The sequence below is a fragment of the Megalops cyprinoides genome, chromosome 3 (assembly GCF_013368585.1).
Source record: "Megalops cyprinoides isolate fMegCyp1 chromosome 3, fMegCyp1.pri, whole genome shotgun sequence".
Taxonomy (NCBI): Eukaryota; Metazoa; Chordata; class Actinopteri; order Elopiformes; family Megalopidae; genus Megalops; species Megalops cyprinoides.
Window position 1 is genome coordinate 41465894 of NC_050585.1, and position 15474 is coordinate 41481367.

At 46.2% G+C, this 15474-nt stretch overlaps 1 protein-coding gene across 1 annotated transcript; it reads left to right on the plus strand.

The window, feature by feature from the left end:
* The first annotated feature begins 1688 nt into the window (after positions 1-1688).
* slc23a1 (solute carrier family 23 member 1) lies at positions 1689-12619 on the plus strand. Its single transcript, XM_036523882.1, has 14 exons — positions 1689-1721; positions 3115-3243; positions 3596-3753; positions 4800-4888; positions 5435-5502; positions 5670-5851; positions 6257-6377; positions 7844-8000; positions 8779-8926; positions 9015-9120; positions 9737-9866; positions 11020-11163; positions 11541-11636; positions 12298-12619. Exons 1-14 carry the CDS (start codon positions 1689-1691, stop codon positions 12567-12569), a joined length of 1833 nt encoding a protein of 610 aa, XP_036379775.1. The 3' UTR covers positions 12570-12619.
* The last annotated feature ends 2855 nt before the right edge of the window (positions 12620-15474 follow it).

Genomic DNA, 15474 nt, shown 5'->3' on the forward strand with positions numbered 1-15474 from the left:
TGTAAGAGGCGTGTGTGTCTGTGATTTGTGCATGAGTGTGTGTTTGTATGTGCACTTTAATGTGTCAAAAATCCACAACATGAATTGCTAGTTTTCATCAAACCCCATTTAAATGCTCAATCCACAGTCTCTTCTATTTCTATCCTCATGCTGTGGTTCAAATTCTTGAAGCCTTGAATTCCTCAAATTTCCCTGAAAAAAGAGACAGCCAAGACAAAAGGACTGTCTCCAGAATACCCACACTGCCCACTCTCTCCGTGATCAATTTGTCTTCGCAGTAATTCACAATTTTAAACACCCACCAAAAGATCACATTTAAGAGGCTTGATTGCCTTCAGAAAGGGACAAGGTATGGTGTATGTCGCCCCCCTGTGGTTGTGATGAAGCAAAGGCTCATGGTAGGAGATCTAGGGCCTTTATCAACCTCATAAAGGTGAAATATTATGATGTCACTTGACTCAAACCAATCAAAAGACTAGCAAAACACTTGGTTGGTTCAAATCCAACAGTGACTGATAGCACATAATAGCCCCACCCATTCCGAAGTCAATAAAGCCTGTCATTACCTATTTGTGTAATCTGCATGTGCAAGTTCATGGTCACAAGTCTTAAGTGTCCGTTCATCCCAAGGGCTCTTGGCCATGAACGAACAGGGATAAGTTACACAAAGATGAGATTGCAGGAGGGTGAGGCCTCATTACCTTGGAGTAAGGGCTCGTTTGATCATGTGCCAGTTGCTCTAGGCCTCTCACTGTTACTTTATCAGGTGACAGGTGAAATCTGAAAGTAGGACTGTGACTCCATTCATGAAATTCCAGAATCCTGTTCATCAACAAGACCTTGTGTTACTTTGATTTCCCACATGATAGGATGGCTTTTGGGAATGGGGGCTAAGGCCTTTATCTCGTCCCCCTGTCATTTAGCAGATGCTCTTATTCAGAAAGACTTACATAGGTTACAATTTTGACACGTTATCCATTTATACAGCTGGATATGTACTGACACAATTCCAGGTTAAGTACCTTGACCAAGGGAACAGCAGCAGTGAATCAAACCAGACACCTTTTGGTTACGAGCCTTGCTTCTTACCCCTCTGCGACACTGTTGCCCAACTTATCCTTCTTTGCTTCACCTGGTCCCTCTTTATTTGGCTGCAGACATGTTAATACGACCTTAATTCTGCTGTGTTTCCTGTGAAGCTCCTGTTTATACCCAGAGGACACAGGGAAACTCACTGCTGTCACAAACAGGTGAGGCACAGAATAACGCTTATTAGGCGGTTAGCTAACTGCTGGTTAGTTGTCGATTAATGCGTTTTATGATGATTAGGCACATAAGTGCCCTCTCCAAGTAACCTCCCCCCATGAAGAACGTGCCGCTGTCTGTCTTTCTCCAACGATGCAGCAAAATGCTGCCTTTCTCCCCCCCAGTCACGTGACTCTCCTTTCTGAGAACAACTTCTCGACCCCTGATCTCTTCATTCTAGTTACAGTATCAACTCCTTGATTAGTACACCTGGGGATGGGGGGGTGGGGGGTGCTAAAGTCCAGTTTGGGGAAGGATGATCATTAACCTGCCCTCCCCCCATAAAATGGGCTGAGCTCCTTTTGTGGGGGGGTGATGTCAGAAGCGTCTCGAGGTTCGTAGTAGTGCGTGAGGATCTCCCAGGACCAGACAGTCAAACAGGCATGGCGGAGAAGGACGTGCAGCGAGAGTCCAAGGTAACCCGGCCGTTACCTTATCGATCCTGCTGTCAGCAATAGCTCTGTCTGGCAGGGCTTCTACCTGCCCCCGCTGAACCTGTGCATGGCTGTTGACATGTCCTGCCTCAGTTTTATGCAGCTTGAGGTATCCCATCTGCTGCAACAAAATGTCAACTGTTCTTGAAAAATGAATTCCACTTTACTGCAAGTAGAAGATATTGGTGTCTTTCTGTGGTGGTTGTGTGGCAGTGTCGCATGTTTCCTAGTGCATGCTTTTCTATTTTATGTCTGGCTGTGCTGTGATTTCTGTGGCGGATCATATATTTAAGTTTAGAATGATTTCTGTGGTGGCTTAAGTTTTGGAAAGTGAAATATCTGTGGTAGATTATGTTTCAGTGTTGTGCGAGTTTTGAGGCAGATGACTGATTTCTGTGGTAGTTTATGTTGTGGGTGCGGCGGTAGATACCTGTATTGGTTTACATTTGGAGTGATTTCTGTGGTAAATTTAGAATTAATCTTGTTGGCAGCATATGCTGCTTTCATGGTGATTTATGTAGGTAGTTTATGCTAGTTTTAGAGAAATTTCTGTAGACAGTTAACACTACTTTACAAGTGTTTTCTGTAGGTAGTCACAATAGTTTTGGGGTGACTTCTGTAAGTAGTTTATTCTAATGTTGGTGTGATTTCCGAGGTCAATAATGCTAGTTTTGTTTTTCAGTGGTAGATTTCTGTAGTTCCGTGTCAATTTCTGTGGTAGTTTTGTCTAGTTTTGACTAATTTCTGTGGTCATTTACTACGGTTGTAGTGATTTCTGTCTGTTTAGTGACACTAAAGGCTTCACTGTTCAGCTCCGTGGCTGATGGGCAGAGCAAGCCCTGGCTGACCTCTCCTCTTCCTCCAGCTGTTGCCCTGCAGGCCTGAATGGGGTTTGTGTCAGTGTGGGAGAGCTGTTTGTCTGTCTGTCGGTCTGCCAGCACTCTGCTCTAGCGTGTTTATGAGAGCCCTGTGCCAGTAGGCTAGGTATGCAGGAGCTGAAGAGGATGTCAACACCAAAAAGCAACGCAAGGAATGCTGGTCACCTTGGCAACCTGGGGCACTGTGACCTCACTCTCTGTTGTAGTATAATCTTGTCTCAAATATGGTTGATCATTTAGAGAAAGGGGAAATAGTTACAAAATTAAGGTTATGTGTGTGTGTGTGTGTGTGTGTGTTGGAGGTTTGTGCGAGGAAAAGCAGGAAGAACACACATATATGTGTGTCTGTCTGTGTAAAAGAAAATAGGAGGTGGCGATGGTAGTGGGAGCCACTCAGAAGCTGACCTACTGTGATGGAGTCCAGTCGGGGGGCTGCTATAACAGGCTGTGAATGTGATGCACATTTATTGGTCTCGTACCCTCCTGCTGTGATGCAGGCAGATGGGGTGGGGCAGTACCCCGAGGCGGGGAAGCAGCCGGCACCCGAACAGCAGCGTGGCTTTGACATGATCTACAGGATAGAGGACGTCCCGCCCTGGTACCTGTGTATCCTGCTGGGGCTTCAGGTACTCACACACATGCATACGTATGCACCCACATGCACATTCATTCTGACAAACGTAGACACACCCACATGTATATACACACGTACATGCACACATATATGCACCCACAAGTTCAAATCAGGCATCAGGAAAATTCACATCACCACACATTCAAACATATGTTGGCAACAATGTATGTACAAACATATGTACACACTTAAGTGTGTACATACACGTACATGCACACTTGTGTGCACCTGTGCCCACACTTCGTTTAACACAAAAACAAACACACATGGATACACACTTACACACACACACATACACACACACACACTCACCCAGCTGCTCGGTGCTCTTCCTCCACCCCCAGCACTACCTGACGTGTTTCAGCGGGACGATAGCCGTGCCCTTCCTGCTGGCGGAGGCCATGTGCGTGGGGAGGGACCAGTACACTGTCAGCCAGCTGGTGGGGACCATCTTCACCTGCGTGGGCATCACCACCCTCATACAGACCACCTTCGGCGTCAGGTGAGCGCATTTACACCTGCGTGGGCATGACCACCCTCATACAGACCACCTTCAGGGTCAGGTGAGCGCATTTACACCTGCGTGGGCATGACCACCCTCATACAGACCACCTTCAGGGTCAGTGTGTGCATGGCCGAATTCAGCATGTATGCTCTCTGCTTAAATGAGAGGGAGATGGAGAGAGCGAGAGGGATGGAGAGAGCGATGAAGCAAGACAGATGGAGCGATAGAGAGTGAGCAATGGCGATAGAGAGGGAGAGAGAGGTGGAGAGAGAGCAATGGAGAGAGATGGAGTGAGATCGATGGAGAGATATGGAGACAGTGATGGAGAGAGTGATGAAGAGGGAGAGATAGAGAGCGTGATGGAGAGAACAGTGGGGAGAAAGATGAAAAGAAAGCGATGAGGGAGAGATGAAGAGAGAGACAGAGAGAGAGATGGAGGGAGACAGAGAGAGAGATGCAGCGAGAGTGCTATTGTGTGCGTTCTACTTTGCATTTGTCAGGCGGGCAGGGTTCCCATTGTTCTTGAAAATCCTTGAAAACGTTTTCATCCTGGCCATGGCAAGGTCATGGAATACAGTCACATCATTGTTCCTTCTTTGAAATGTCATGGAAAATCATCTGAATTCCTTTCCAAACGTAACAGTGAGTGGAATGTGGCCCATCTTCTGTGTTAGTTAGTCATCTGCTAGCTAGACTGGTAATGATACAGTATATTGTGTAGGTTGTGGTGGAAAATTAGCTACAGTAGCAACATTGATGCCACTTCAGAAAGTCACTGGTGACAGGTATTCTCTACCAGGAGCGACTTTAGCTGTGCGTCTCCACAGATGAAGATTTTTCAAATTTGTATCTCTCAAAATGGATACCTTGGCAGTTATATCTTCAAAGCAACCCGATTTGAATCATCTCTGAAGTAAAATAAGATAACTATTCAAGATTTTATAAATGCAACTGAAATTCACGGCAGATATCAGGCTGATGTCAGTGGGGTTTTGGATGCATGTGACATTCTGTCTCTCTGTCCATCTGGTTGTCTATTTTAGGTTGCCCCTCTTCCAGGCCAGCGCTTTCGCCTTCCTCATCCCTGCTCAGGCCATCCTAGGGCTGGACAAGTGGAAGTGCCCCCCTGATGGTAGGTTCTTAAATTTCCTTAAATGTTCCTAAACCCTCTGTCCCCAAAGTCCCTGTCCCTTAAAGTCCTGTCCCTAAACCCCATGTCTGTAAACTTCCTGTACGTAAACTCACTGTCCCTAAATTTCCTGACCCAAAATTTCCTGTCCCTAAGCCCCCAGTTCCTAAATTTCCTGTCCCTTCCATGTTCCTAAATGTCCTGTCTCTAAACCACCTGTGCTTCAGCTTCCTTTCCATTAAAGTTCTGCCTCTGAATTTCCACATTCTGAGTCACCTCTACCCTTGATAACCTGTCTAAAATGAGCTTGCTCACCCACAGTCCCAAACCCAGCCACTTAGTGTAAAAATTAGATTCTGACCTGGGATCAGTTGCTGCAGGCAGGAAACACCTGCATTGATTTCCACAGGGACCACAGTGCAGTGCTGGGATGAGTGCTCAGAGTGCTGCCTCTGGCTGTTGTTGACGGGCTTAAAGTTCAATAGGAGGAGCGTGTCTGGGAAAGTGGACTGTGGAGACTAAACGTGCTGTTTCGTGTTTGTGTCTCAGAGGAGATTTATGGGAACTGGACACTTCCGCTCAACACCTCCCATATCTGGCACCCAAGGATAAGAGAGGTACTGCCTGTCCGTCCATCTGTCTGCCTTTCAATTGCTAATTCAGTTCATTTCAATTCAGTTTAATATATTCGATATATTGCCAAAGTCTTAGATTATGTTGTCTTAGATTATGACGCTATGAGGGCTCTCTCTCTCTCTCTCTCTCCCCGCTCCTGCATCCACAGATCCAGGGGGCCATCATGGTGTCCAGTGTGGTGGAGGTGGTGATTGGCCTGGTGGGACTCCCAGGGTTGCTGCTTAACTACATCGGCCCTCTGACCGTCACCCCCACCGTGTCTCTCATCGGCCTGTCCGTCTTTCAGACTGCCGGAGACCGAGCCGGAACACACTGGGGCCTGTCCATGATGTGAGAACCCACAAAATATATACACAGACGTGCACACACACTCACACACACACACACACGCATACACACACATGCATGCACACAAATGCATGCACATACACACACACCTACACACACACACATACACACATGTACATGGAAACACACACACACATGCATGCACACTCATACACACACAAGTGCATGAATGCTCACATAAACTTTGCAGGCACACACACACCTGCACATGTACAGGTATGCATACACATGCACACACATAAACACCTGTCTCCTCTTCCAGCATCATACTGATACCTTGAGAAATGTGACCCCAGAGACGCTGTCGTTCTCATAGGCAGGTTTTTACTCCACCTTACAGGTGTGTCTTCCCCAGTCGTTCTCATTGCTGCATTGACCCCCTCACAGGTGTGTCTTCCTCATCGTGCTCTTCGCTCAGTACCTGAGGAACTGGGCCCTCCCCATTCCCACCTACAGCAGACAGGAGGGCTACGGCACCTCCAAGATCCAGATCTTCAAGATGTTCCCGGTCAGAACCGACCTGTTACTCGCCTGTCACGAAGCAGACCCACTCCCACATCACAGCTTTATTTCTCCTTCCGGGTCTCCCTCTCTCTGTCTAAATTCTCTCTCCCTCTGTGTCTCTCTCTCTCAGCCTTTTTACTCCCTCTTTTTCAGCCTACCTCACAGAGCCTACCCCCAAAAACGAACCTGTCCCTCTCCCACACCATCCTCTCCCTTTCTTTCCCTCTTTCTCTCTCTCTGTCCTTCTACGTACCTTGTTCTCTCTTCCTCTCTCCCTTTTTCTCCCTCTCTCTCACAGAACCAGTCCCCAATCCCTTCCCACATCTCACCTCTCCCTCTGTTTCTCTCTCTCTCTCTGTACCCGATCCACTCAGTACATCTCGGGTCAGGCTGCACCCTGGGCTCAAACCCAAAAGGCTCTGAGCCGAGAACTCTCCCCTGAGGCACGTTTTATGGCCCAGTTGAGAACACTGCTCTCAGGTATCAGCCCTGGATTCCGACATGAGGGCCCAATCAGGGGGCAGTGAACCTGACTCTGTGATAGACTGAGGAGTGGCTCCACCCACAGACAACACATATCAGCACCCTGATAATCCCAGTCAGGTGGCCATAGCACAGCGTGGGGGTGGGGTGGGGCGTTAGGTGTTACACACTGCTCTGAAATCGCTGGTGCAGTATGTGGGTGGATATGTTAGGGGGGGTCCATTCAGGTGAATTGGTAACTCTTGCACTGTCCCAAGAAAACAGAGAGCTTCTGATTTTCAGTTCAATTCCTACTTACTGGCATGATAGATGTACATACATTTGTATTGGTAAGACTGCAAGAAAATAAACATGAGATACCATTATCAATAACAGTTTAGAATAGATAATTTATTGCAACTAAACATTTTTTACAAATGAACACAGTACTACTGATAATGAGAACACTTTTAAATACTGTTAATATTGTTATTGTTATCTAGCTATTTGATTTGATTTATTTAACCCTTTTTAAACAGGTTAGTTTCAGAGATTTTGCAAGAGAGAACAAATAACATTGTTTTCAACACAGTTAAAATCTGTTTTTAGTGAAATCATTATTCGTTCACTGTCTCTCATGCTCTCATTCAGGTACACTTAGTAACTGTGACAAAACAATGACTTTTTTCTGTCCCCTTTTTACTCTTTTCCCTAATCCCTCTGTTTTCTTTTTCTTGTTGTCCTCCATACTCTCTCCCACTCTATCTCTCTCCTCCCGAATTCCTGTCTTTCTCCCTCTTTCTCGCTCTGTCTCTCCTTCCTCACTCTCTCTCCTCTCTCTCACTCTCTTCCCTCTCTCTCTCTCTCTTCCCTCCTCTCTCTCACTCTCTCTCCCTTCTCTCTCTTTCCCTCTCTCCCTCCTCTTTCTCACTGTTCTCCATTCTCTCTCTCTTTTCTCTATCTCTCTCTTTCGCTCTCTCCCTCCCCCTCCTATGTTTCTCTCTGTAGATCATCATTGCCATCATGGTGGTTTGGCTCGTGTGTTACGTCCTCACCCTGACGGACTCGCTCCCTCGAGACCCCAGCCAGTACGGACACAAGGCCCGCACCGACGCCCGCGGGGAGATCATGTCCTTTGCTCCCTGGTTCCGCCTGCCCTACCCCTGTAAGAGCCAGCTGCACCCCTGAGGACACCACACACTTCTGTCTTGTCCTGAGTTTAATAACCTGAACACACCTGTGTGAGACAGTGTACATGAAAAACGTCAATGCTGAACATAACACGTAGGTGTGACTGCTTTCTCTAAAGTTGAAGAATCGAGCTGAGAGTGATTCATAATCATCTTTTACGCTTTACCCTTAAGACAGAAAATAGATTGTGGGTGATTCTGCCCACAGCCTGTCTAGTGACGTTCTGTTGCCATCTGGTTGCCAACACCTGGTGCCAAGGCTAAGGACAAATAAACACTAAGCTCATTCATATCCAGACCCATAAAGATAGTGACTAAAGCACTGGATTCATAACTCAGTGAGGGTGTTTTCTTTATCTGTTTATTGCTGCCCTTGTTATTTAGACTGACATACACTCAATGGACTAAAAGTTCTGCTTTTATTTTAAATTGCCTTGAATTTTATGTGATGTGTCATGTCAGCATTAAGGTTATTATTGAAAGAAGCCCAATGACTAACTGTTTTGGGATTGTATTCTGTTTGTAACCAGCCAATAAAGTGCTTTAAGCCAAATTCCGAACATTAGGAGAAACAGACCTTAGGGGAAGGAAGCGAACCCTGAGTATTTCTGTGAATACAGGCTCAGCTTTTAAGTTTGTGTTTAAGTCTCCCACAATGTTAATGCTTCACTTTTTAAGCATCTGTGGCTGTGCTGTGTGGCTATATTGAGAAGTGATGCATCATGGGAATGATTCTGCATGTGCCCTGGCCAGGTCAATGGGGGTTGCCCATGGTGACGGTGGCTGGGGTGCTGGGCATGTTCAGCGCCACCCTGGCGGGGATCGTAGAGTCGATCGGCGATTACTACGCCTGCGCCCGCCTCTCGGGGGCACCCCCTCCCCCCATCCACGCCATTAACAGGTGGGTGCCCTCTGTCCTCGGGTCTACTAATGGGCAGGTGGGCGTGGTCTTTTGGGATGGCATTGGCCAATGTGCTCTCTTGTTTCAGGGGCATCTTCACGGAGGGGGTGTGCTGCATCATCGCCGGTCTGCTGGGGACAGGAAACGGCTCCACGTCCTCCAGCCCCAACATCGGGGTGCTGGGCATCACCAAGGTAACAGTCGCCCACGGCAACAGGTTATGCGTCTCTAGAGCAGCAATGCTGGGGCGCTGCAGTGCGCACTGAGTGTGCTACCACTGCGTATAATGCATACAGCTGCAGTGTGTGTGGTGTGTGCTGACGCAGTGGCACTGTCCCCATTTGAGGGGCTACAGTTGACGCTCGGGAGGGAAAACTGTGTGAAGAGCTTGACAGAAACAGATCACGTAATCATAACTCTAATAGTTTATTAATGTCAGCTTACTAAATTCTACTTCCCGAGAGAAGTTAAGAGAGCCAGCATGCTGAATGCAGGTACAGTTATGTGTCCACTGCGCAGTCAGTGTGATGGAAATAGAGGGCAGTAACTGTGTCAGTAACTGAATCTGATGCATTCAAAACTGCTGGTCCTCACATGCGCAAAGGAGTCCACGCAACAGATCATTAACAGTTATATCTTTCTCAGTGACCTGACATTTCTTAACTGCAGCTAATCAAGGTTAATATACTCTCTATATCTTTATGAGCTATGGACTTTTGCTATGTTTTGCTGTGTGGTGTAGTGTCGTGTGTACTTTCACTTGTGTTAATTCATAGTGATGTTGCGTTGCCGTTGTGTTTCCTGGTCCAGGTGGGCAGCAGAAGGGTTGTCCAATATGGAGCCGGCATCATGTTCCTCTTAGGGACTGTGGGAAAATTCACAGCCCTTTTTGCATCCCTGCCTGATCCCATTCTTGGAGGAATGTTCTGCACCTTGTTTGGTAAGGGGCCACCAAACCGTTGCCAGTGAAGGCCGTAGTAATATCACATTGGGTCCACTAGGGGGCAGGAAGAGACCAAAAGACTCACCCGAGATCTAGAGTTAGTAATACTGTAATATAAATAACTGCCTAGACTGTGAGACTGTCTAGCTGACAGATACATAGCATACTTCCCAGTTTGAAAAAATGTCCAAATTTCAGTTAGGCCCACTACATCGTAAATGAGATATTTTTGGTTTAACATTCTTGCTTACATCTGATAGGATTACCTTTCTGAACTGTGGTCCAGCCACAACATTCCTCCCTTTGCTCCATTCAGCCTTTCTTGCCCAGAGGTGTGCTATTACAATACAACTCAGACACCATTCATAAAATACACACATGGGGTGTGGTAAGCTAAATAATAAAAGTGTGACCCTTCCCAGACGAGGGTGTTTAGACATGTGACACCTCACCTGCATAGCTCTCCCACATTTAATGAATACAGGCAAAAAAATTAACATCACGTCAGATTGCTGTGGATAAAACTGGTCTTTAAGCAAAATATAATCTCAGCTTGCTAGCATTCTGTGCAGCGGCTGGCAGCAGGCCTTTAAGCTGCTGCCCTGCTTACTTGCTTCCATGGAAACTCACAGTCAGAGGACGGAGAGAGGGGAAGTAACCTTTGCCAGAATCGAAGTGGAATCGGCGATACATGCTTGCGGGCAGTGGCTTATCAGAAATCTAAAAGAAGCAGCTGGATCGGTGTGGGTTCTGTGGGACACCAGAGTGCGGTTTACTACTCGGCCTTTATGTGGCTACCCTTATTTGTAGCGAGGCTCTGAGCACACCGTATGCTTTGGTTATCAAGCGGCAGTTACAAAGTGCACCAGGTAAAGTGCAATGGGTGTTTATAATTGCTGAGCAAATTTCCCCCATTGACCCCGGCTGTTACTGTTTGTGGCTTCAGATCTCGGTCGTTGGACCGGATGACCCATGGCAGCCTGTCAGATAGCTTTGTTGTGCAGGACACGTGGCACAAGTTTGATTTGCAGGAAAGAAAAGCATTCTGAATTTCACACTGACATTTATCTTTCAGCACCACTTAACAGCAATGGCATCGCCGGCATCTGTATGTGTGTTTCCTTAATTGTGTTTCTGGCGCCCCCTACAGGAATGATCACAGCAGTTGGGCTGTCTAACCTGCAGAGTGTGGACCTAAACTCCTCGCGGAACCTCTTTGTCCTCGGCTTCTCCATGTTCTCCGGCCTCATGCTGCCCAACTACCTGGACGCACACCCTGGCAGCATCCGTACAGGTGAGCCAGCCATACTCCCTTCACCTGGGTCCATTCAGGACACAACACTGATATGGACACAGAGATCAGGGGTATGCATCAGTGTATGATTGTGATGTTTTTAGAGGGTATTTATCATGTGAATATAATGACAATGATTATGATGATCATGGTGATGATAATTACAACGACGACGATGATGATGATGATGATGATGATGATGATGATGATGATTACAATTTCGCTGACCATAATGATGGTGATGATGATGATGATCACGGTGATAGTGACAATGATGAAGTTGCTAATGATGATGATGATGATAATGATGATCATAATGATGATGGTGATGATGATGCTGTCTGTCATTCTTAAATACATGTTGTGTTTGTAATCAGGAGTTCCAGAGCTGGACCAAATCCTCACGGTGCTGCTGACCACAGAGATGTTTGTAGGGGGGTTCCTGGCGTTCCTGCTGGACAACACCATTCCTGGTATGCGGCTCTGTGATAACTCAGATGGCACCAGTCTGTTAATACTGATGAATGCAAATACATATGAAAATCAGATTACTCTTACTCTATGACTGGCAATTCTAGAATGACCAACATGGGACCCACAGAGTCCTTCACATTTTAGACAGGGTTTGCTGAATTTGTTGATGCTGCTTCACAGTATCAGACACATGTTTTCCTGTGTGTGTGTGTGTGTGTGTGTGTGTGTGTGTTTATGTGTGTGTGAATGTGTGCATGTGTCGGTTTATGTGTGTCTGTCTGTGTGTGTGTTCATGTGTGAATGTGTCTGTATGTCTGTGTGTGTGTTCATGTGTGAATGTGTCTGTATGTCTGTGTGTGTGTGTTCATGTGTGAATGTGTCTGTATGTCTGTGTGTGTGTGTTCATGTGTGAATGTGTCTGTATGTCTGTGTGTGTGTTCATGTGTGAATGTGTCTGTATGTCTGTGTGTGTGTTCATATGTGAATGTGTCTGTATGTCTGTGTGTGTGTGTTCATGTGTGAATGTGTCTGTATACATTCATGCGTGTATCTGTTTGTCTGTATGTGTGACTGTGTATGTGTGTGTGCATATGCTTGTGTGTGCGTGCGTGCGTGTGTGTGTGTGTTCATGCGTGTGTGTGTTCATGTGTGTGTAAACAGGTACCAGAAAGGAGCGGGGCCTGCTGGAGTGGACCGCGGGCCTCTCCTCCAACACGAACTCAGTGGACATGCGCACGTACGACTTCCCCGTGGGCATGAGCTGCGTGCAGAGGGTGCGCTTCCTGCGCTACCTGCCCATTTCCCCCAGTTTCCAGGGCTTCTCCGTGTGCGGCAGGAAGCCCCGCCCCCAGAGCACAGAGCAGGATGGCAAGCCGAGCACAGAGAACCAGGACGCGGAGCCTGCCACTGTTCTGGCCTCTACCGAAGTATAGCAAACACTCCTTCACAAATCTAGCCTTTCCTTTTAAAAGATTGTATTTTATACCCAGCTGATTTTTTCACAGCTGATTTAGTTTTTTTTCTCTTTTAATGATGATAGTATTTATTGTTAAGTATTAATGTATTGCCTATTAATTATATGCTAATTGTATAATGCGTGATTATTAAAAATCTCAGACACTGACTGAAGATGTGATGGCTTGATGCTGGTGTAGTACATTGTCTTTTTGGGAATGTGATGTCACGTGCGACATGAACAGAACCCTGGACTTTGTAATAAACAACTGTTAGTGCCACACGGTCAGGGCTGTTGGGGCCAGGCGCCAGTCAGCAACCAGTCACTGTGAACTGACCTCCTTTCTATTGGTTTCATCACTATCAAGCTGCTTTGTCAACTCAAACTGGAAAAGCAATTGAGTTGAAGACAGACCTTATTTGATCAGTAAATGCCCTCAGTTTTTTAAAGAAGGACTTGGAGAAATGAAGGCTTTCTAAATTTGAATCTGCTGCTTGCCGTGTTTAGCACCTCAAGGTTTTTTCCCCTTTTACTGGTTTGTCATCCCATGCCAGGGATTGGCTATTGTAAAAAAGAAACCAACGCACCTGTTCAAAACTTAGCACTCCTGAAAAACCTCACAGGAGATGAACTGCACTGTAGTTGTGAGGTTGCCACCTGCTGGATGGAGGTTGTGCTGAAGGGCAGGAATGTTTTGCCCATAAATCAAACAAGCAATAAAATCCATATTTAGGTATAAAATCTTTATTTTGTGTGTAGAAAAATCACAAGTGATCACAGTGCTTTAGAAAAAAACCATGCTATCTTTTCTTTGGACCATGATGGATTCTTTAAATGTATGAAAAGATATATTTTTCATCTGCGTCAAAATATGTGTCATATCCTACAAATATGTCTTAATACTACTTTCATATGTGCAATTAAATCAATATTTCTGAGAATGTGTTTATAATATATGCAATTTCACAAGACATTTAAATTACATTTACTGCACTTTCCAAAAATGATCTGCAATATATGACACACATTTTCACATCATACAATGAAAAATACACTCCTTACATTTTTTAATTTTACATCTGCATTTGTTACTTTTTCTGAAGGAGTGCAAAAAAATTATTAGCAATTATCAGCTGAATTACAGGCTTGGGTTCAGGCATTCAGGCAAACGCAAGCCTGCTGAAATGAAATGACAGAAAGCAGAAACGTGAAAGTCCCTTTGTTACCACAGCGTACAGAGAGAGAACAGCCAGAGAAAAGGTCACAACATGCACATGGGGGATATAAAAAGGTCTACAGACGCTGCCGCTGTGTCCTCAGAGCAACAGTGGAAAGATGCCAGTGTCAAAAGGTTAACGCAGAACCAGGCTCTTGTCTCCTGCGAGCGCGCCCGAAAATGTAGGGCAAGAGTCAGGAAGACTCTGAGGACGTCTCTAACCATATCTCTCCATTAACGATAGAGAATTCCATGCGTCAGTCAGTTCTCTCTAACACCACAGCTGTAGTGTGGTCAGTGTCAATCAGGGCAGATGAGTTGGGCAGCTGTTATTTAGCTTTGGTTTTCCTTTTTTTACATCAAAGGGATCAAATTATTAACCCTCTACAATGGTTAATTTTAAACCAGTGGTGTGCCACCTAGTCTGTCTGAACAACACGCAAGCACTCAGAATAATAGGCAATGGTGAAAAAAGAAACAACAAGCAAAAACATAAAGAAAGCGTGTGTGAGAGTCAAGGCAATATTATCAAAACACTGTCCCTAAACCCTCTGACCATGCATAAACCTCACCCTGGTCTGAAGAGTTGAGCTGAGCCTGATTATGCAGAACAACAAGGACAATGATCAGGTGGCAACAAATACCTGCGATAGAGCAAAGAAACCTTTAGTTTTAGGGTGTTTGTCTTCCGTAATTACCATACATGGAGTAATGTACAAATTTTCACTTAGATATTGTCATTGATACATTTGACTTTAAATCATTTTGTGAGACATTTTGTTTGACTTCAGTTTTGATGAGTACTGAAATGAAAGGCAGGTAGCTGAAACAGTGCTGCGCCCAGGTGGTCTGCAAAGGCCATTAAGATGGGCTTGGGCCCAGGCAAAGCAAGAGTCAGCATTCTTTTGAGATTTTGTCCTTCACAGCTATTACAGGATGTTCCATTCGTGCTTCTCTGTATGTTCTTTGTATCTTATCTGGCCCAAGTGCATGGAGCATGCCATCGTGCATGAAAGACAATAAAAAAACACAAGTTCACACACTAACAACAGGTTTACGCTGCTATTTTTTTGCTAGCTTACGTGCAAAGTCATCCTCTTGCTCACAACCTTTTTGGCCCCTGAGTGTGGGCAGACTAGGAGGCAGCTTGGAGTCAAAGTTTCGCTGCTGGGAGATTGGACTATACAGCCACTGAAGTGGGAATGTAGCACAGATTCTCCAAGTAGCTCTGATCCAGCACTGGCTGGTTCTGGGGTCCAAGCCTTGTGCTCCGTGGGGTCCTGAACCCTGCCTTGTTGCACAGTGTTACGGGGCCTGGGGATGGGTCAGGAGGGGGTAGGGTAGGTACTGTGGGGTGTACATGCCGGGGGTGTGCAGATATGGGTAGGGGGTGACAGACGGTGGATACAGCGCCTGTGGTGGGATGAGAACCTCCATGTAGCGTCCGGTTTCGGGGTCCAGCAGCATCTTGCGCTGGGGGTGCATGGGAGCCTCCACGTAGAAACATTTCCCTGTCTCGGGGTCCAGGAGCACGCGATGGGGACTCTGCCCCAAGGCCAGAGCATCGCAGCTGGAAGCACAGAACACACCGCCGCCCCCTGCTGGCTGAGTCCCGCAGAGGAAGGGCAGAAAGCCCTGCGGAGCGCAGACATATGCTGGTCGGGCC